General features: G+C 36.9%; 1 protein-coding gene across 6 annotated transcripts in view; it reads right to left on the bottom strand.

Moving 5' to 3' along the window:
• Positions 1-24,257, bottom strand: part of PALS2 (protein associated with LIN7 2, MAGUK p55 family member) — a 114,741-nt gene that overhangs the window by 75,539 nt on the left and 14,945 nt on the right. The window contains exon 1 of one of the 6 annotated variants that reach the window (XM_086694201.1): positions 17,019-17,131. The exons of 3 other annotated variants lie outside the window; for them this stretch is intronic. In XM_086694201.1, the coding sequence (XP_086550327.1) occupies positions 17,019-17,040 (22 nt within the window). In that variant the 5' untranslated portion in view covers positions 17,041-17,131. Of the gene's footprint in view, positions 1-17,018; positions 17,132-24,257 lie in introns of those variants that run through there. 2 more of the 6 variants (XM_086694193.1, XM_086694228.1) reach the window with 2 other exon arrangements.

Below are 24,257 nucleotides of genomic sequence, written 5' to 3' on the forward strand. Positions count from 1 at the left end.
AATATATTTCTAAGACAAATTTCTACAGAGGTTTGGACCAAGTCAGGTTTCTTTGCAACTAAATTGTGACACAGTATTTCCACACAACTAATTTAACCATCACAGCAGAGTTCATGCAAATCATTAATGTTAAGTCAGTAACAGTTGTTTTCCATAAAATGATAATATGCTGTCAATACTTTAGCTCTCAAACTAATATCTTGAAATTCTAATTTAGTTACAGTTATACCAAATCAAAGAAAAAAACTTTGAACGTGCTCAGCTAATTTAATCAAAATTAGCTAAAGGCTTATAGGCTAGGTATGATGTTACATGTTGAAGCGACTACAAACATACTATTTTTGCTCCAAAAACTGAAAACTAGACCAAAATGTGTAAACATGTGTACAAAGCACAATAGTGATAAGAACACTCTGAAGGAATCACAGTTCCGACTCTTGATTTTGGCTCAGGTCATGATCCCAGGGTCATGGGATCAAGCCCCACATTAGGTTCCATGCTGAGCATGGAGCCTGCTTAAGATTTTCTCTCTCTCCCTCCTCCTGCCCCTCTCCCCAACTTGTGCTCTCTCTCTAAACAAACAAACAAAAAATGGGGTGACTGGGTGGCTCAGTCAGTTAAGCATCTGACTTCGGCTCAGGTCATGATCTCACAGTTCATGAGTTCGAGACCCACATCGGGCTCTATGCAGATAGCTCAGAGCCTCGAGCCTGCTTCTGATTCTGTCTCCCTCTCTCTCTCTCTGCCCTCCCCCACTCATGCTCTCTCTCTCTCAAAAATAAACATTAATTTTTTAAAATCTATTATCTACCTTTTTATCTATATGAAGCTGTATTTCCTAAAGTATTCCTAGAGAAAATCTAAGCTTGAAGTCAACAAAAGCACAGGCACAGTGGAGGGGCAACCATACAGGATAAATAAGGAATCCCATACACAAGAGCATAGATTTTAACCTAAGTACCCACACATTTCTTCACAGAGACAGTGGGTAGGTGTTCTGCATGGGAAGGGTTCCTAACACAAATGTTGGGACCTGAACAAAGAAGCACAGAGGCCAAGGTAAATCTGGTTCTTCATAATGGACACTAAAGAAGAAGGGGTGGAGGCAAGGCTACGATACAGGAGGGAATACACAAATACACAGTGTTTCAGGAAACAGGAAACTATTAGCATTTCAGGAACAAAAAATACTTTTGGCACAGGATTGTTCTCTGCCAAATGCCTATAGTGTTCTACAGTTATTATGACAACCGAAAGTTCCCCTTACTGCATTTTCTAACACATCTATAGGTGGTACCATCTTCTCCCCTTCTGTTCTTCCAACAGAAAGGCTTGCACTAATATGTTTTGTCTCCAGGGTAAATTCTTCCCTCTCAATTTAGCTATCCGAGGGTTCCTAGCTTGCTCACCTGCTCTTTGCCTTCAAATCTCAAGAAGAAGCCTGCCGGAGGCTCGCCACTCAGCCCCTGCTCAAGCCCTCTCATTCCAGAGAGAGCGGGGCAGGCTCAGGGGACAGCCTGTACACTATAGAGGTTATCCTCAGTAGATACATATTCTGGATTAATCAACCTAGTCCTTCATTTATCAATATAAACCAACTGCTAAGATCACCAGACATCTAAAGAAAACATCAGTGACAGTGGACAAAGCTGAACAAACTCAACTAAGGAGAAACAGATGGTGCTGAGAATACAATTTAAAATTTTAATTTTTATTAGCATTCTCAGAGATACATGAGAGACTACTGCATTCATAAAGGAACAGGCAACTAAGAAGGAGAAAATGGGGCATCTAGAGAATAAGAAAAAGTTCCTGGCAATTAAAAATATTGTCAAATTTAGAAAACTCAAACAGTAGACTAAATGGTAAGACTGTTAAGGTGAAAGTGCTAATCTGGAAAATCAAGTGAAGATAAAGTCCTAAATGCAGAAGATGAAAACATGAGAAAAAACACATAAGCAAGTCCAATAGTGCCTATCAGGAGTTTCATAAGACAAGATCAAAGACAAGGATGAGGAAATAGCTGTCAAACAATAGGAAAAAACGTCCCTGAGTTTAAATGACATGCAAACCTTCAGAATGAAAGGCTTTCCAAGAACAGAGCAGATTGTATGAAAAAGATCCAGATCTGGCCACATCTAAGTGACATCTCACAATGCCGAGGATTAAAAATGGGGAGTAAGTGGGTATTTCTCAAAAGAAGAGTTGTATAAGAGGAATGATAATCAGACTTCCATGCCATTTATTACTGGTAATATTGAATGCCAAAAGATAACAGTAAGAATGTCAAAGTTTTGATGCAAAATAAGTTTAAAGAAACATTACATACATTCACACACATATATACATAAAATACGTTCATGTATGTGTACATACGTATGTGGTAAAAGTTTGGTTATGTTGAAATATTTAACACAATAATCTCTTCCAAAGAGCTTTCTAGCCTTCTAGACAAAATTTATGCCTGTATTTAAATATATCCTTTATTCATACAAATGTGACTGTTTTATTAATATCTTTGTGATCTTTCCATATTGGAGCTCACCCTTTCCAATATATCTAGTACTTCACTATATACATGCATCAACATCTATTTAGTCTGTCCTCTACTGAAAGATATACAGGTTGCTTCCACTTTCTGCAATTATCATTTATAATCAGCATCTACAGATCTATATCCATACACATATACATATATACATAAATGTATGTACCATAAGTGAGTAAATACTAAGAGAATTGCTAGTTCAGAAGATATGTGATTTTTCAATTGTCAGATATTGTGAAACTGTTTTTTAAACAGGGTCTATCAATTACATTTCCATCAGGAGATCCTCATTTCATTATCTTTACAATAATAATGAATTGCTTCATAAAGACATATCAATACAAATGCATAGAACTTGTGCAGCAAAAGGAGTGGTTTTAGAGAGAACCAAATTCTGAATTCTAATCTCATTTTTTCCCCAATGTGGCATCAAAATAAACCTAACAGCACCTTTATTTCCTTATCTGTAAAAAATAAATGACAATGATCCAGCTCATATGGTTATTCAACAAAATTAAATGACTCACCTACTAAAAACATGTAAATGCTAAATATTCTGCTCAGGCTAATATTCTGTAACTCAGTCTCTTCATCTCTTATTGTGACTATTGCTAATTATTCAAAGTGTCAATGAAAAACAAATCCCAATAACAGCAATTTAAATATATTTTTTCCTACCTTGAAAACATGGTTTAAAAAAATAGTTGAGGGTTCCCCTAATTTCATTATCTTAACTGACCACTTTGCACCTTGTCATCATCTGATAAATTTAATTCAGAAATGAAAGTGAACTACCATTTGTAAAGAACTTATCAATATTCCTATTATAAATCAAGTGTCTTATAAAAGCAGCTAGTGTAACTTTCTGGCATTCTTAGTTAGAAAAGACTTTTTTCCTCCAAATTTTTATTTAAATTCCAGTTAGTTAACATGCAGTGTAATATTAGTTTCAGGTGTAGAATTTAGTGATTCATCACTTCCCTACAACACCCAGTGCTCATCACAAGTGCCCTCCTTGATCTCCATCACCTATTTAACCCATCCTCCAGCCCATCTCCCCTCCAGTGACCATCAGTTTGTTCTCTATAGTTAAGAGTCTGTTTCTTGGTTTGCCTCTCTATTCCCTAGCCCCCCCCCCACCCCCCACCACCACTATGGTCACTGGTTTCTTAAATTGCACATGAGTGAAATCATATGGTATTTGTCTTTCTCTGATTGACTTATTTCACTTAGCATAACACTCTCTAGCTCCACCAACACTCTTGCTAGAAACAATTTCCTATTATGGGCAATGCTTTAAGAAAAAAGTCCTCTTCAAAAACAAAAAAGATAAGAAACAGGCAGCATCTAGATATTTTCACTAAATAAGGAATTCTGGACTGATATATCCCCTCCCTACCACCATGCTTAAAACTGTTTTACTTCCTTCTGGTCTTTATAATCTCTGATGAGAAATTCCCATTAATTTAAATCATTCATCTATTAGTGGTTTTTGCTTTCAGTATTTTTTTTTTTTTGTCTTGTTTCCAGCAGTTTGATGATGTGACTGGGCATGTATTTCATAGAACTTATCGATAACTGAGGTTTGTTGAACCTCTTGAGTCTATAGGTTTATGCCTTTCACCAAATTTGGGAAGTTTTCAGCAACCATTCAAATAGTTTTTTCTGCACCATATTCTTTCTTCTTTTCTTCTGGGTGTCTGATGAAACAAAATGTTAGATTTTCTGGTATTACCCCACAGATCCCTGAAGCTCTGCTCATTATTTTTTTTCAAACTTTTTTCTCTCTTGTTCAGAGGTTGGATAGATTTCTATTAATCTCTAAGTTTACGGATTCTCTGTCATTTCCATTTTGCTATTGTACTTGTCCAACGAGTTGTTATTGTGTTTTTCAGTTCAAATTTTCCATTGTTTTCTATTTCTTTACTGAGACATTCTATATTTCCATTTGCTTCAAGAGAGCTCACCGTTGTCATAGCATACTTATAATAACTGCTTTAAATCTTTCTCAAATGATTCCCACATCTGTGTCATCTCAGTGTTGTGTCTGTTATCTTTGCACATGTGAGTTGAACATTTTCCTGGTTGTCAACGTGCCAAGTAATTTTGGAATGTATGCTGTATATTTTAACATATGAGACTGAATCTTGCTGAAAACTTACGGAGAGTGTTGATATTTTTGTTTTAGCAAGCAATTTAGTCAGTTGAGGGCAGGCCTCAGATTCTGACCTTTTGAGGTACTATGGCCATTTTAGTTTAGTCTTCCATGCTTGCTTATGAATTTAAGTTTTCATTTCTCCCCAGTAAATATCTAGGAGATTGCTGGGTCACATGATCAGTATATGTTTAACATCATCAGAAACTACGAAACTGTTCAAAACTTTCACAATGTTATCTGGATCTGTCCCACATATGCATCATGGGACTTAGGTGGTAGTCTATCTAGTTTCAGTACTCAACATCTATGTATGCTCTTTAGGGTCAGATTGACACATGCACAGTTCAAAGGCAAGTCCAGGAGTGCATAAACAACTTTAAGGTGTCCTTTTCTAGACTACTTCCTCTCCATAAATATGCCTGGTACTTCTAGTTCTCTGGGATGCTCTTTACCAATGCTCCAGCCAAAAATCAGGGGCTCTGTTTAACCTACTCTGCCATGTACTTACTAAAATCACAACTCCTTCAGTAGAAGAGGAAGGTTTCCTTCCTCGGAGTTACTGTCTTCTTGGCTGTTGCAGCTGCTTCAACAGTGCTACCAAAGGATTTCCTGGGGACTGGGGGGCAAGAGAACTCAGAATAAGAAAAAAGAGATTTCTGCACTCTGAGTATCTTGTTCTTTAAGCCAGAACTAGAAGGTTTTGACGTTCTCACTGTTCATTCTGATGCCAACTTTTGGGTTTGGGGCTAGTTCAGGAGATACCAAAAGTAAACTCAACATAAATTCAGTGGTACTTAAATACCTGGTTGTCTTCTCAACCTGCCTGGTACTATCGCCCTTTAATCTATAAATAGATACTCCTATATTCAGTTCTGTTTTTATAGATGCATTCACTGGGAGAGACAGGATATAGCATGTTTATTCTACCATACGGGAACCCTTTGTGAGTTATATTTTCCACCTAATTTGGGGTGGTTTGGTGCCTTTATTTCTTCAAAAATTTTTTTAATGTTTATTTCTGGGAGAATCTGGGGGAGGGGCAGAGAGAGAGGGAAACACAGAATCTGAAGCAGGCTCCAGGCTCTGAGCTGTCAGCAGAGAGACCAACGAGGGGCTTGAACTCACTGACAATGAGATTATGACCTGAGCCAAAGTCATACACTCAACCAACTGACCCACCCTAGTGCCCCTTTTTCCTTCTTTTAAAGTTTATTTTGAGGGAGAGATAGAGAATGTGGGAGGGGCAGAGAGAGAGAAGGAGAAAGACAGAATCCCAAGCAAGCTCCACACTGTCCGTGCAGAACCCGATGTGGGGCTCGAACTCATGAACCATGAGATCATGACCTGAGCCAAAACCAATAGTCAGACGCTTAACTGACAGAGCCACCCAAGCGCCCCCAAATATTTTTCCTGTCCCTTTGTCCTCTGTCTGGAAATCACATTACATGCATGTTGAAATGCTTGACATTGTCCCAAAGGTCTCTGAAGCTCTGTTTACTTTTCTTAACATCTTTTTCTCTTTCTCCTTTGGGTTAAATACCTTTCACTTATCTTCATGTTTTTTCTGCTACCTCAAATCTGCTGTTGAGCCTATCTAATTAATTTTTTAATTACTGTACTTTTCAAATCTAAATTCCTATTTGGGTCTTATTTTCTAAATTCTCTATTGAGATTATTGAAAATTAACAAACTGTCCTATAATTCTCTGAACCTGTTTAAAATAGCCAATTTGAAGTCTTTGTTAAATCTAACATCAAGCTCAGAGTGCGTTTTCCATTGACTATTTTTCCTGATTATGGGTCATATTTTCCTGGCTTTTCTTTCTTGCCTTTATTTTTCCATGTCCAGAAGTTTCTGCTTGAAAACTGAATCTTTAATATATTACAGTAACTGGGCATTCATTTTATTTTTCAGAGTCGTCGAGTCTTTTTTAACATCTCAAGCCTGTACGATTTCCACCATCTGCCAGTTGATTGTATATAGAGTGGGGAATGGATTCAAACCTAGACTCTAGTCTCCCTTGCTTTGAACTTTTTGCCAGACTCCCTCGGTCTCCCCTCCACATATGTAGTTTCCCAGGCAACCAGAGCTATATGGAGAGCTTATCTCAGCCCTTTTGTGGCTCTCTCATTTCTAGGATTTCTCTGGGAAATTTCTATTGGTCCACTGCTCACTTCAAACCATTGTCAGCAAGGCAGCAGGTTTTCTTTGTTTCTAACCAAAGCTACCACTTTTCACCAGCAAAGCTGCAGGTTTCTGTATTCCCTCTTAGTCCCCCATTCCCTAAGTCACATCACCCCCAGTTCTGGAAGCAAAGCTGCTAGTTTTCTGTCAGACCCAATCTGGTAAAGCTTCAGTTCTCACCAAATGAAGGGACAGAGGGATGCTAGGAAGGTATCTATCTGGGAAGGTATCTATCTGGGAAGATATCAGGCATGAAGGCCATAGACTCACACTATTCTCACCCCAAACCCTAACAGTTGTGCAAGATCAATTTTTTAACTGCCTTTGGTCAATTTCCAGTACTCCTAAATGGCTGTTTTTGATGATTTTGTCCAGTTTTGTATTTACTTTTTGCACAGGGGAACTGCCAGCCTCTTCATGCCATTATTATTAGAATTCAAGTAATGTTTTTAATAAAGATTTTCAAAGTTTAAACCTTCACTGTCACAAGTGAAAAAGATAATCATAATTGGTAATGCTGCTTCTAATGAGGCAATTTTTTAGGATGCACATGGTGATATTATTCAAAAACATAGGAAGAAAACAGAAACAACCTTTAATGTTACTTCGGAAGAGAATGGGTAAATATCCACCCTATATGAATAATGTGCAAACATTTAAAAGAATAACATGGTTTTTCACGTACTAACATGAAAATGCTCTCCAAAATACATTTTTCTGTGGGAAAAAAACAAGTGTGGTATTTATAGAAATGAAGTACACAAAACTGTGTATTTTCCATAGGTACAAGTATGTTTATAGGAATAAGTCTGAAAAGATATAAAACAAAGTGTAACAAGTGTTACCCCTTAGGAAAGAGCAGAAAGATTGAAAGAAGGGTTGGTTAAAAGGCTCTTGGCTCCATCTGGTAATAATTAAAATTGTTACAAAATTAACATATTTACATATACATGTTTAAAAAAACAGTAACTTAATAGGTTGCTCTAGCTATGAATTGTATATTTGGTAAATCATTATCAAGAGGGTTCCTAGAGATTTCCGTACAGACCCATAAGGATTAAAGAAAATCACTTCACCTAATAAAATTAAGTATTACCATCTACAAGATTTTATTAGGGAAAAATGCTTAGCCTCATTCCTCAAGTCATGAATTTGCCAAAGATAATCTCCTTATAGAGAATACTGCATCCCTTAAATATCCTGTTCCTTATGTATTAGTTTGTACTTTTTATCATGGATTTCTTTCTGAGTAAGCCATTTCCGGCTATGTCACACTAAATAATACCTTTTAAAAACTTTAGCAGGTTGGCTTTAAATTAAAAGATTTCTTTAAGGCCTACAGTAAACAATTAGAGTAAATGAAACTCATTAACAAATCCTACAAATCAGATATTTTTCCCATTTTTGCCCTAATCAAAGCCTTTACAGATTTCAAAAAGAAAACGGAGGCTTCAAGACACTGTGGATATAGATGAAAACAACTTATCTTTCACTTTTACTCACACACACTGTAGTTCCCACATGTAGCTCTAAGGGTATTTGAGACTGCTAAAAATTAAGTTCTATATTGATTCTTAATAAATATTGATTTATCAAGATATCTTGATATTGATTCTTGATCAGGCCAGAGAACTTACTCTCCTATAATATTACCCTCTCACAATTATAAAATGATAAAACAATCTTTTGTATTTATACTAAGTGACTTGGGAAGAATTTCTTACTATTGTTGCTTTAAACAGTCCTCTTATAAGAGCTCTTTTAGACTTTTCTAATATAAACATGCACCTACACATGCTAATTTAACCAAAAGTCATCAAGTGGTATTGGTGGCAGAAGTCTTAACAATGTGTATTCTTCACAACTCCACCACCTTTGAATCTTGCCTAAATAACACTATACATACAGAGACTATCTTATTTCCATTTCATTTCTAGGTCAGTTGTCCATTGCCTCCCAACCACATTAGTCAATTCAATAAATATCTTTGCATTTTCCCTAAATTGGTGAATCCCTAACTACCTTATGTGTAGATTATTATCCCTTCCTACATTTTCTAACCCATTTTAGTCTTTTAAAAATGCTGTGGGGGGCTTGGGTGGTTCAGTTGGTTGAGTGTTAGACTCTGGATTTTGGGTCAGGTCCTAATTCCAGGGTTGTGGGATTGAGTCCCATGTAAATTTTCTCTCTCTCTCCCTCTGCCCCTCTCCCCCACTCACATGCATCATCTCTCTAAAATAAATAAAAAGTAAATAAAATATTTAAATAAATGCTGTAAGTTGGATGGGTTAGGTATTATCTCCACTTTATAAATGAAAAAAATGAAGCCCCAAAACTAAGTGACATGCCAGAAACAGATCAACAGGAGAAAAAAAATTGAGAGTTCAGTTCAACTGACTGGTCTCAAACCATGCTTAACTTTTGCAGCTGTAATCATCGATTATAAGCAACCTTCCTTGCAAGGAACTGACCATAAGCATAAGGATATGATAAGCTCATTTCTATCACTGAGGGTCTGCATTTTAACAAGTGGCAGGTATGAAGAAAGATCATGCAACAATCTTGTTTGGGTAGTGGAGAGAGCACTGGGTATGAGAAAATGGCAGTTTCTAGTTCTAGTCTTGCCATTGTGCAATATGACTTTATTAGGATTTTAGCCCTGAAAGAGTAGACACACAAATTTCCACAGGTCAACATCTCTCAACATTCCTACTGCCATGCCAAGTGTTTGGACATGCTAATGGAATTAGAAATAACCTGCAAAAACTTGGAGGCAGTTACAAAGTTTAGTAAGATGGAAGAAAATGAGTTGCCAGTAATAATGTGCTCAGAAGCAGCAGGTGACGGAAACAAATGCTTGCAAGAACAGTAGATGACTGAAATAAAGGTTAATGGTCAGAAATGGCCATTAAAAACTATTTGCAGTCAAAAGGATCCAGAGATGCTGGATGCTACAATTAACATTGAGTTAAGACACTTATCACCATTCTATTTTATTATCTGTCTCCCTAGATTGTAATAGATAAATAGCCACTGAATCAAATGTATTTACTGAAAGAAAAGGATTAAATATAAAACGTCTGCTTTTTTAAAAAAAAATGCCTCTTTCTTCTCTCATATTCTTCACTTGCAGTAATTTCCTAGGATTAAAGGAAATTATCAAGTGCAAGAAATACTGAAGGAAGAGTGATAATGGTTAAAGATTCAAATTATGTCACTGTACATGACATAATTCCAAAAAGGACTATTATAATAATTAATAATTGAAGCTAAGCTAAGATCCAAAGGGAAAACATACATACATAATTTCTTTTTTTTTAATTTTTTAAACATTTATTTATTATTAAGAGATGGAGAGAGACAGAGAATGAGCATGGGAGGGGCAGAGAGAGGAGGAGACACAGAATCTGAAGCAGGCTCCAGTCTCAGAGCTGTCAGCACAGAGCCTGATGCAGGGCTCAAACTCACAAACCACAAGATCATGACCTGGGCTGAAGTCAGTTGCTTAACCGACTGAGCCACCCAGGCGCCCCTACATTCATAATTTCTTATTTCCCCAGATTTTTTTTTAATTTTTTAAATGTTTATGTATTTTGAGAGAGAGAGAAAGAGAGAGAGAATCCCAAGCAGCCTCTGCACTGTCAGCGCGCAGCCCCACACGGGGCTCGAACTCCCAAACCGTGAGATGACTGAGCTTAGATGAAGAGTGGGACACTTAAACCATTAAGTCACCGAGGCGCCCCTCCCCAAATGTTTTAAAATATCTGGTAAAATGAGAGGAAATAATGGTTTTTCAGCATTCACTAGGTGTTTCCTGTGTGCTCCCTATTCTCTTATAACCTCTCAAAGAACAAGAGCATTCTCTTCTACATAGCCCAGTATATTACCTTGTGTACAACAGGTACTCAAAAAATGCTCAACTAATGCTCTGAATTATTTTTCCTTCCATTACCCAGCTTTCAGCCCAAATTGGAGATAAAATTTTGTACAATCAACTGATACATGCCAAAGTAAAATATGAACTTATTTTGGAATTACCTTGAGTTTGTAATAATACCAGCATGTCAAAGGAGCCAATTCATAGGTCATATTATTAACACTCAAGAAATCTAAATAAAAGTTCAAATTGAAGCAAAGCGTAGATGACTGCAGTGACTCTTAGAGAAAAAAAATATTTTGGGAGAGAAAGCTGAAGGGTGCTCTTTATCAAAGATCTTCGTACCTAAAGCATAATTAAAAAAACAAAATTAAAGGGCTCCTGGGTGGCTGAGTCAGTTAAGCAGCCAACTTCCGTTCAGGTCATGATCTACCAGTTCATGAGTTCAAGCCCTGTGTCAGGCTCTATGCTGACAGCTTAGAGCCTGGAGCCTGCTTCGAATTCTGGGTCTCCCTCTCTCTCTGCCCCTCCCCTGCTCACACTCTGTCTCTCTCTCTCTCTCAAAAATAAACATTAAAAAAAAATAAAAAATGAAAATTAAATTAAATTAAATTAAATTAAATTAAATTAAATTAAGGGGTACCTGGTGGCTCAGTCAGTTAAGTGTCCAACTCTTAATCTCCGCTCAGGTCATGATCTCATGGTTCATGAGTTTGAGCCCCACTTTGGGCTCTGTGCTGACAGCATGGAGTCTGTTTGGGATTCTCTCTCTTTCCTCTCTCTCTCTCTGTCCCTCCCTTGCTCACACTCTCATGCTCTCTCTTCTCTCAAAATAAATGAAATGAAATGAAATGAAATGAAATGAAATGAAATGAAATAAAATAAAATAAAATAAAATAAAATAAAATAAAATAAAATAAAATAAAATAAAATAAAATAAAATAAAATAAAATATAAAATAAAATAAAATAAAATAAAATAACGAATGGCTTTTTAGCAGCTCTTCCATTTGACAGGCTCCAAATTTTTGGTGTGCTTGGATTTGACAAAATCAAGTGTCAAGCTTGAAAGAAAAGTAAACAGAAATACACAAGTAAATAAAAAATTTTTTATTCAAGAGGACAAATATCAATATTTTCAGGGAAAGGTAAATTGAACATATCTAATTTTGTTCTCTCCCCTCTAAAATGTAATAAATGTGTATCTATAATTTTATTTTACTTTTAACAGCTTAAGTTTACAAAAATGGAAAGAATGAGAGAAAAGTTGATTTTGGAAGCTATAAAACCTGTGAGCAAAGGAGTGAATGGATTGAGCAATTCCAAAGAGGCTACAGTTTAAACAAACTATGGGTAAAGCAAAAAAAAAATCATCTCAATTTTCCAAAGGCCCAGGGATTAGCAGAACAAGGTACCTGAGGTGAGGGGGGCTATAATAAGGAGACTTAGATAATATTAGTTCAGGATTTGTTAGATGATTCATTAATAAACTGTAGCTGCCTTTCTCCATTCCTGAATTTTGTTTTCTTAGAGTTATATTTATTTTCATACACTACTTATCAATAATTCAACTTCACCCTCCTTGCAGGGTGTTTGCCCCTTACCCTCCACCATGGAGGACCAAAAACTAGAGGTTTATTTTCTAGAGACGCTAAGGTAAGAACTGTCTCTGGACAAAGGGGATTGAAATCATATCGAAAACGGAATTACTGTATAACGAAACAACCCCTCCATCTGCTTCTCCCTTTTGACTATCAGAAGACTTTATTTTAGCCTATACTTGACCTTCTAGGCAGATGTGAAGAGTTTTCTCTCAAGATATGACCAACCTAACAGGAAAGACATAGACATCAAGCTCACGTATTAAACCCCCAATCAAGTCATAAACAATGTCTACAGAGAAGCTCAAAATGCAAAATGTGCTTTATGTTTTTAGTTTTCCACTCTTAACAATGAACCAATAACCTTGGGATATTAGATGCTGAGAAAAGCCTATAACATGAAAGATACAGACCAGAATAAACAATCAAACAGGTAAAGTTGACTTGGAATAATGAAACTATTCAGGGCAAAGAAAATAAACATCATTAACATTCTCAGAGAAAGAAGAGAATATTGCATTCATGAGATCAGAATAAGATTGCTCTAGGAAAGGAACATCCAGAGGAAACAAAAGAACTCTTAGACAACAAAAATGCAAAAGTAGAAATAAAAAATTCAGTAGAAATCATGGAAGATAAATTCAGGGAAAAACCAAAGAAGTAGAAAAGCACAGAGGCAGGAAAAATAGAAGAGAATTACACGACCTGATAGAGGGCAGTTACATAAAGAAGAATAAATTTTCCTCCTGGAGGGGAGGAAAATGTTATTGAAATACTTACTGCTTCTGGTTCTGGAAAACATTATGTTGCTAGACTAAATGGGGCATATAGCTCCCAGTGAAACAGATGAAAATAGACTTATAGCACGAGACATCACTGTGAGATTTCACAACACTAGGGACAAAGGAAAAACAAAAACCACACTCACATGTCAAGAATCAAGAATCAAAGTGCTTTTAAACTTTTCAATAATGACATCTAAAGATAGAAGATAATTAAGTGATGCATTTAAAAACATTTCCATCCTAAAATTCTTTACCTTGACAAACTATCAATCAAGTGTGGGGATAGTTAAAAATTATTTTCAGACTTGCTTATACGGTTTCACAAAATTAATCTACCACAACACTTTTTCTACGATTTAAAAACAAACAAACAAAGGTGTGCTGCTCTGTAAGCATGAAACAAAGGATCAACATAGAAAAGGAAAGACATTAGATACCAGGAGATACTAGAAGACGCAAACTAGGAGAAAGGCAAAAGTAATTCTCAGGAGAAGATGACAAGTGTGTATCAGGGATAGAGAATAATGAGTCCATATTCAACAGGTCAGAAGCCTCCAGGAGTGACATCTTCAAGAAAATAAAATTGATAAATTTGAATGAACATACTGAAAGGTGATTTAGAAAACTAGCAGAGATTTGGGGATTGGATTATTGATAAGTAGTATATATACAGAACTAAGCAAATAATAACTTGAATAAAAATATAAGAATGGAGAAAGGTAACTATAGTTTACTAATGGATCAGTTAATAAATACTGATCTAATAAAAATTACTAATATAATTACACTGGGAGAATTGAAGAATCAAAAGTGTGTATAGACAGAGAGAGTAGGAGGAGAGTGGGAAAGAGCTAAATCCTCATCTTCAATAATGGTTAAAATCAACAAATCAAGAAGCAGCAGCATAAACATGACATCTTAAAAAATTCAAGTAGTAGCCTCTGGGGAGCAAGAAATAGAGATAAAATTGAGAAGTACTGTCAGTCTTTCATCTATATGTACACTAACAATTTTAATTTTTAAAAAGTACAAAAAAATACAACTCTCATGTATAAGTCGTAATGCCAGTTTGAGTCCAGAAAAATCAGAGAATTATAACCATTCTTTCAGAGTTAAAAACAAATAGGACTTTTTCTTTGAAGGCGAGGATGACCAAGTTGTCCTTGGAAAATAAGCTTCATTAAACATATTTAACATATTTAAATATATTTTAGTAAAATATTCCACTCAACCTAACAATAAAATAAAACCAACATTTAAAAGCCTACAAAGAATATTTTCAATTTTCAAAAGGTATGAATATTCTTTACATCTGTAAGTATAAAGATTTAACCTAAATAAAGGGAATTTTTTAGTCAATCTTATTTGACTCATCATAAAACTGCTTCTACTTACTGCCATGTGTATCTAATGTCAACCTAAATCATTAAAAAAAGAATTTTTATGTTTATTTTTGAGAGAGAGCGAGCGAGCGAGAGGGAGCAGGGGAGGGACAGAGAGAGAATGAGACACAGAATCCGAAGCAGGCTCCAGGCTCTGAGCTGTCAGCACAGAGCCTGACGCAGGGCTCAAATGAACCAAATGCAAGATCATGACCTGAGCCAAAATCAAGCACTTAACTGACTGAGCCACCCAGGTGCCCCTCAAATCATTTTCTTTAACTTGTACCTACCAATTCCACTCTAACAAAAAACTGGGACTTAAAAATCATTGACCTGTACTCAAATACAATTCAGATTATAATATTATAATAAAATGACACAGATCTCTCTATGCAAAGATATTTTACAAGCTACTAGAATTAGCCATCAATTTGGAGTATTTTTGTGTCTTAGCACTCTCAGATTGTGTCCATTTGTACTTACACCAGCCTTTAAAGCACTGAGCAAAACATTACAAGGCACTGCATTAAAGCACAAAACTTTATTTTTGATGGTGAAAAAAAAGTGGGAAATATTCTCAGATATAATGTCACTCAGTCATGTCCTCTGGGCAGGAATGCTCATGTGAAAAGACAGAGGGACACCAGCTCCCCACATGGGGAGTCCTAGCAACAGGAATGTCAAAACATAGTTCAAATATTAGAAGATTTTGATTTTACAGGTCCAGAAGAAAACCTTCCGTAGCCTTAGCTTTATTAATTATTTAACAAAATTTTAGAAATTTACAAAGTCCAAAGAGGTCCTACCTTGGTAAGAGGAGCAAATTATATCCCATCCAAAATGAAAATATTATTTTAGGTTGTTACCTCACATTTATTATCTGGAAGACTTTCTGGTTATAAGAAACTTAAAGAACATGCAATATATTCAAAGTGGTGAAAGAGTACTCCAAACAGATGAAATAACAATTGGACACTGTTACTATTTAAATCTTATTGTGTATTTCCCTATGGCAAGCATAAACACTGGACACAACTGGATATCCTTACCAGACTTCATTTCTTAGCAGCTAAGGATTGAGCTACATACCATGTTTTGAGAATACTGGTAACAAAATGAACTAAAAATATGGTAATTTAGTCTTTCATAATTTTTTTTAAAGGTTACATAATAGTTTCAAATATTGCAGGATGTGTTACAAGTCCTTTTCTGTAATGATAGTTTTCTGCTTTAACAAAACTTCCCTCATATGCTCTGATTTGATAAAATGCTATTAATGACGCAGTTTACATTTAGACTTAGTGAAAAGAGTCACCCAGTGTTCTGGCAAGCTTGCCGTCATTCATTTCAAAATAGGTAGCCCTAGACAAAATCATCAGGGAATCAAATTTCTCTTCCTCTCTCTTCACTTCTGATGTCCACAGTTCTTTCCCCCATTTTAGTGTCCTCTTATGTATTCTTCTCCCCAGGTTTTCAAACTTCCCTGCTTCTCCAAAAATCAGCAAGGTCCCAAATACTGCTGCACAATTCCATTATTTTGCCCCTTCTTGGGTTCTCCCATACTACCCTTTCAAACATTCACTACACTAAATTGCCAACAGATGATTTTTTTAGAAGACAAAAGGAAAAAAAATGGTATCATTTATGATTTATTGAAATTTCCCTCCACTTTTTTTTTTTTTTCAACGTTTATTTATTTTTGGGACAGAGAGAGACAGAGCATGAACGGGGGAGGGGCAGAGAGAGAGGGAGACACAGAATCGGAAACAGGCTCCAGGCTCCGAGCCATCAGCCCAGAGCCTGACGCGGGGCTCGAACTCACGGACCGTGAGATCGTGACCTGGCTGAAGTCGGACGCTTAACCGACTGCGCCACCCAGGCGCCCCTTCCCTCCACTTCTAAAATCAGATATGTCAGCACCATTCTTTCCTTCCTTTTCTCCAAGGTCAGAAGAAAATATGCCCCTCCTCTCCTACAAGGCTGCAATGAATCAAATCCTTCTCGCCCACTGTGGGACCATGAAACAAAGGTCATTTCTCTCCTACACTGTCACTATTTTTTCCTCACTTTATACTTAAACATTTTGTAAATGTGCTAACATCTACCTCATCCTTCAGTAATAATTCTTTTAAATAACTATTTGGAACCCCACTTCCCTCTTCCCTAAATCATACCCTCTCTCTGTCCTTTTCCTACCCCACCAAGCTCCTCTAAAGAGTAGTTCAGTTCTCTACCCTTCCCATCTCAGCCACCACTTTCTGGCTTCCCCAGCCACTATTCTCTCCAAACTTTGTAAATAAATTTAGGAATGACTTGACGGATAAATCAGTTACATAATCTGTCCTCATCCTGTTTGAGGACAACCATCACTGCTTTTAACGTCCTTCGGGTTTTCATTCTTTTCTTGAGTGATCTCATTCACTTCCAGAACTGTAACTAGTTTCTATATGAACATGATTTTCAAATCTTAGTGACAGCACTCACCTTTCTCTGACTGCCTTAACATACTTTCTTTGGGCGTCCCAAAGATGGTGCTTTCAATTTATCATTTTCAAAACTACTCACTCACCTAACTGAGCCTACTCTTCCTACTATATATTCTATTATGACATCACCATCCACCCATTCTCCAAAGCTTAAAATCTCAAAGCCATCTGATTTTCTTTCTTCTCCCTAACTTCTAAATATCTGATTCTCTTTCAAATATTTTTATTCTGCTTCATCAAAGTCTCAAATTCATCATCTTCAAATTTTCCACTCTCAGACCTTTGGTTTAAAGTTTTTATCTTCTTTTGCACAGACTTTTAAAATTCTCTTAACTAGTCTACCAACGCCCAATCTTTCCCCACCCTGGCCCCTGCTCCAGACTATGTCTAGAAGTATCTGGTTAAAGTGCAGAGCTCATCCAGAGAAAAGCTAGATCTACAGAGATTTATTTTTTAAACAGCTCGAGTAAATAGCACTGTCCCTAATTTACTCTCACAGTGTAGTAGTCCTGTTTTGAATATTTTTACTGACCTCACCACTAATTAACAAAGCAGGTCAAAGTTTCATTACTTATTGTAAGAAAATATGTAGTTGTTATAACTAAACTAGTCGAACTATCTGAAAATGTTTTTATACAATAAGCACTAATAAACCTGAAATATGACTGACTATAGGATCACTGCTCGATCTTATTAAATATACAAATTTGAATATTTTTTAGTATCTGAAAACTAGGTTATTTTATGGTAATAAATTTCATCGAGTTTCTTTTTTCAAGATAATACACTTACAAAAATACCTAGAGTTCATAACAGAACCAGTAATAAAATGGTTTTTAAATTCAGCCATGACGGAGGTGATTGAAGAAAAGTAATCTTAAGTAATGGACTTAAAACCTGACCTTCTCACAGCTCCACTGCCATCACTACTCTAACCACCATCACCTCTTGCTTATTTACTTCAGCAGCCACTCAACTGGTCACTTACTTTCACTCTAGTTCTCAACAGTATTTTCCAGAGGGGCTAGAAACATTATTTTAAAACATAAAAAAGATTTTGTTATTGTTCTGCCAAAACTGTCCAATGGTTTCTCACTGCACTTACAAAATGCTCTAAATCCTGACCATGGCCTACACCAGCCTTCATGAGTTGGCACTCTGTGTGCCCCGCTGAGTTCACCCTTGACAATCTCTCCCCAATCTGCTTATCCTCAGTTGCACTGGCCTGCTTTCTGTACTTCAAACAGGCCTAGTTAATTTCCCATTTCTCATCTTTACCATTTTCTGTTCTCTCTGCTTGAAATGATTCCCAGATAGCCACACATATATCCTTCCTCTCTCATTTGTCTCAGTATGTTACCTCCCCAGAAACAACCTAAACACTCAATCCTAACTAGCCTTTTCCACACACACACACACACACACACACACACACTTAGGCACTCTCCCTCCTACTAGGTTTGTATCCATCAGAGTGCTTATCTGAAGTACCTTTGCTTATTGTCTGTCTCCCTTCACTAAAAATTCAGTCATTTTATCTCCTCTGGCGCTAGGGCAATAACTTGACACACAGTAGGCACTCAGATATTTATCAACCAATTCAGAAATATGTGCTAATGCCGTTCAAAGTTCTATTTCTTGAGTTTCAGACTCCTATCTCCTTGCCTACCTCTCTGTAAAGATGTTCTATGAGTACTATAAACTCAATGTACCCATGTATTGCATTACTTCCTAAATCTGGTTTGTTTCCTATATTTCCTATCTCAGGTAATGGCACCCAGGTACACCTTGTCAATCTCCTTTATTGTCTCTAGCTAACCTGCTGCCAAGACCTTTCAGCGTAGTATCTTTCATATATATCCCTTTATCTCCACAGTCACTGCCTTAGTTCATTCTCTCATCTCTCACCTTAACTTCCACAACATTCTATTTATTTTCCTTCATCTATCCCCCATATCACCATTAGAGTGAGCTTTCCAAAAATATAAATATATGGGGCACCTGGGTGACTCAGCTGGGCGAGTGTTCAACTCTTGGTTTCAGCTCAGGTCATGATCTCACGGTTTGTGGGTTCAAGCCCCTCTTTGGGGCCTGCTAGGGATTCTCTATCTCCCTCCCTCTGCTCCTCCCCCATTCACGTTTTCTCTCCCCCCCCCAAAATAAATAAATTTAAAAAAATACAAATATGACCATGTTTATCCCCAGGTTAATATCACTCACTGGTTCCCTATCATCTATAAAATACAAATTCCTTAACATGGCACAAAGCCCTCACATTTTCCCTTGTAACTGTTCAAACATGCTCTCCTGCTCCCCCTTGGAGGGGCCCTTTTAAAATTTTTTTTTCAATGTTTATTTATTTTTGGGACAGAGAGAGACAGAGCATGAACGGGGGAGGGTCAGAGAGAGAGGGAGACACAGAATCGGAAACAGGCTCCAGGCTCTGAGCCATCAGCCCAGAGCCCGACGCGGGGCTCGAACTCACGGACCGCAAGATCGTGACCTGGCTGAAGTCGGACGCTTAACCGACTGCGCCACCCAGGCGCCCCAGGAGGGGCCCTTTTAATTCTGGCCACGCTAGGCCATTTGCTAGTCCCTAAATCCACTGCTTCATTTTGCTGTAACTTCATCTTAATTGTCTCAAATGGAGCCTTTTCTGACCCATCCTAGCAGATTTAGAATTACAACACTTACTGTATAAGTATAGTCAATCCTCGTTATTCATGAATTCTGTATTTATGAATTTGCCTATTTGCTGAAATTTATTTTTAACCCTAAAATCAATACTTGGAGTGCTTTTGTGGTTACCTGCAGACAAGCACAGAGGCAAAAAATGTGTCCAGTGTATGCATCCCCAGCATAGGTCCAACAAGGCAACACTCTGCCCTTTTGTTTCAGCTCTCACACTAAAAACAAGGATCCTTTTCACAGTTTATTTAGTGCCATGTTTTTCACATTTTTGTGCTTTTTTTTTTTTTGTGGTGATTCTGCTGTCTAAAATGTCCCCCAAGCATAATGCTTAAGTGCTGTTTAGTGTTCCTAAGGACAAGAAGCCTGATGATGTGCCTTGTACAGAAAATACATGTGTTCAATGAGCTTCCTTTAAGCATGAGTTATTGCTGTTGACCATTCAATGTTAATGAATCAACAACACGTTAAGGTGTCTTTAAACAAAAAAACACAAATAACACGGTTATGCACTGATCAGTTAATAAAAATGTGATCAGAGGCTCATAAGAATCTAACCCTGAATTTTCCCCTAAAAGCAATGACTATTTTCTAATTCAGTGTTCACAAAGAATTTCTTTCTTTTTTTTTTTCAACATTTATTTATTTTTGGGACAGAGAGAGACACAGCATGAACGGGGGAGGGGCAGAGAGAGAGGGAGACACAGAATCGGAAACAGGCTCCAGGCTCTGAGCCATCAGCCCAGAGCCCGACGCGGGGCTCGAACTCACGGACCGCGAGATCGTGACCTGGCTGAAGTCGGACGCTTAACCGACTGCGCCACCCAGGCGCCCCCACAAAGAATTTCTAAAACATAACTACCATGAATAATGAAAACTGACTGTATTTTCATTTACGTGTCTCCACCACAAAATCAGTGGGCTGAGGGCAGAAATGCATCTTACTTATCTTTGAACTCTTAGTATTATGCCAGACATACATACTGAAGTTACCATTTATTGCACATAATTTTACAACTATGGTTTCTCATTTTTGTAATGTGGATATGCCGTGTACGTTTAGACATTATGGTAGGATCCTCAACTGTTCCCCAGCCCAGGAAGACCTTGCTCAACTTGGACAGTGAATGGTCTGAACTTTATCTTCCATCCCTGCCCCTTCACCTCTTTTATAACCAAAGATCATGCTCTTCAAGTTCAAACTTAAAAAATCAAAGTTAAATGAAAAGGCATTTATAGAGATTTACTTTTCATCAGTTAGCCCTAATGAGCTTAGATCTAAAAACAGAGAAGCTGCCAGCCAAAATGGAAGACTGAGCACACATGCCCACATTTTCTCCTCCTGAGGTCACAGTGAAATGACAGGAAAAACACTTTTTAAAAAGAATAAAATGCCAAGAGGGGCTTCTGGGTGGCTCAGTTGGTTAAGCATCCCACTTCAGCTCAGGTCATGATCTCACAGTTCTTGGGTTCAAGCCCTGCATTGAGCTCTGTGCTGACAGACGGTGTGTCTCCCTCTCTCTCTGCCCCTCCCTCCCTCTCTCTCAAAAATGGACATTAAAGAAAAAAAAAAAAGAATAAAATGCCAAGAATACTGGAGGTGAGGTGGGAAAGAAATCAAAGAGATTAGCCAAACCAGAAATTTTAGGAAATTCCCGGAAGTTAGAAAACAGATAAATGAGGCCTGGAGGTCCAGCAAAAAATTAGGCTTGATAATCTGAAAATAATTCCTTCATTTACAAAACAGCTAGAAATGCTAAATACCAAAAACATCCTCTCAGATACAAAACAAATCCCCAAGAAAATCTCCATGAGCCCACATGAAGAGGATAAAAGACTGGTTGGCTCCTCTAGGGTTTGCAGATGTTAGTACCTAGAACTTCAGAGGCAGCAGCTTAGGCCTTAGTTTGCTCAAAATGGAGAATTGCATATGAGACCCTCCATATAAGGCTGGGACCTTACAGGGTTAACCCCCACCTTGTAAAAGAGTGGCCTAGCAAAGACGTGCCTGCTGGTCACGAAAGACAATGAGGGCATTAGCTTGTCTTAGCTTGGATTCCATATTAGGGGAAAATATTGCCTGAGAATTTGTAACCACAGCCTACTCTCAAGGATTCAGGGTTCCAATACACCTACCAAGTTCAGAAAACCATGAGCAGAGAATTTACAAAGATGCCAAAGAAAAGCCTTAGCAAATCTTCCTTGGAGGAATGTGCTCTTTAATCAGGCTGTATACAGAAACCTTTCAATAAAACCCAGCCAAGCATGAGCTCACAACTCAAAAACCACAGAACACTCAAGTAAAAAAAAAAAAAAAAAAAAGGTAATTGAAAACACAAGACAGTAACACTGTCATAAAGGAAAGCAGATAAGATTGAATAAACATTGTAATCTAAGACATTCAGTTCTTCCCAAGAAAAAGCCTCCCTTGAGAAGTACATGTATGCTCAAATATTCTTTTATACTGGAGTCAATATAATTACTGTGTAAAATGGAAAAAAGACATGTTTTCTAAGACACGTGGAATAATTTTAATAATGACAATACTCTCATCCAGGGTAAGTTCCACCCCCTTTCCAAGGAGCATTTGGAAGTACGTGAGGGCATTTTTGATGCCCCAATGGCTGTGGCAGAGAAACAGGGGCACTAAGCATTAAGATGTGTTCAGGACAACACCATACAAAACAGTACTGCCAAAATGCCAATCATGAATTGTTGAGAAACACTTTACTAACTAAATCTAAAACTGTTATCAATGATTAACTCTATGAAGTAAGACTGGGAACAGAAATTTTTAGCTTTCACTACACATTCATTTTTCTGTATTATTTTAACTCTTTACCATGTAACAGTATTTTTCAAAAGTTAATTAAAACAAATTTATCATAAATTACTAGGGAGGAAAAGCTGTCCTGTTCATTGGCCAACATAAAATCCCTCCCTCCATATAAACTGGATTGATCAGAACATGAACACTGTGTACTCGACTACCCTAGAATTCCTAGACTCAGAAGGGAAATCTCTTTAAATACTTAAATGTTTCTTAGCTAACACATCTCCACAATTAAAATAAGCTTACTGATGAGGGTTGTGTGCTCATGCAGTGAGGACATGATGCCTGTTCTGTGAGACAGCAGCTCCAACAGTTGACAAGAAGCCCAAGGAAGGAGTCAAGACTAAGACACATAACCGTATAGATTTGAAGTGGTAAGGCAGGATGGTTCTGTGGTGCAATTCATGAACGGATCACTTAGTAAACTAATGAAAGCCGATTGTTAATAACTGATCTATGAACAGGAAGATCAGTTTTAGATTTTATAAAGGCCAATTAATGAAACACTTGCACAGATGAAAATGGAAGATGAAAATATAATTTATATGTACTAGAAGCAGACAAAAACTTGTCTACTAAAAAGAAAACCTGCATGTACTCCACAACTTTGAGAATTTGTCATCTTTGAGGGGCAATGTTCTCTCGCTCACTCTTCTCTCTTTCTCCCCTTTTTATCACCACACCCTGACCACTACAGAATAGTTTTCTTTATACTTTTGCTTTCCCTCTCAATTTCTTTATTTTACATAGAGTAGCTTGTATACAAGGTATACTTCACTTATATTTTACTAAAAGACCAATATGTTTAGATCAACACCAAACTAAGATGGGTTAAGGTTCTTTCAAAGTATCTTTCTCCATCAGTGATATGTTCATTCAACTTTTATCTTTATATTCCAATGAATTATTTTGCACTGTTTAACAATAACACCAAATAAAAAACTTTGCATACCTTCACTCTAGAATTTCAATGTTTTCCACTTATCATTATAAAACTATTCTAAAACCTTTTCATATATAGCTGTTTGTATGTAGGGCAATCTTTACCTCTAAGCAAGGATAAAATTATTCTAAAAGAAATAACTCCTAAGTGATTTTTTCTTTGCACAGCTAAGAATTTTATTTAAACAAACTTCTTATATATAGAAAAATTAGAAAAGGCTCAAATGCTGCCAGAAAAAAAAAAAAATCCTGCATAAAAAAGTTAGAACAGATGCAAACACTATCAGAAAATACCTAGACTCAAGAACTAGCTCAGCCCAAACCTGGGACATAAAGCACCTTAAAGCACATAAAAATCCCTGTTAAAAGAAAGTACTTAGGAAATCACATCAAGAGGCTCTCACAATTTGGAAACAGTGATCCCTCAAGAATTAAATTAATGAGAGGAAACAAAAGATACACAAGGTTAGTAGAAAAAAACTACCCTAAGAGGGGTAGAACTACTGGAAATATTTGTCTAATTAAAGTGCTTAAGATATACCCTTAGGATAAGAACATAATAAGGAAAATAGTGACAGCTGTACTATAAGCAGTTGAAAAAAAGTATGTTAACAGCAAGACAGTATCTGGTCAATCCTAGAAAAAAAAAAGAAATTGATAGGTTTCTAAAATTGCCCACAGGAGAATTTGCCTACTCTGTATTCCAGGATTTCTCAATCTTGTCACTACTGACATTTTGCAGTCAAATGCTCTACCACTGAGCTATACCCGACA

The sequence above is a fragment of the Puma concolor genome, chromosome A2 (genome assembly GCF_028749965.1).
Source record: "Puma concolor isolate L17-30 chromosome A2, mPumCon1.1.hap2, whole genome shotgun sequence".
NCBI lineage: Eukaryota > Metazoa > Chordata > Mammalia > Carnivora > Felidae > Puma > Puma concolor.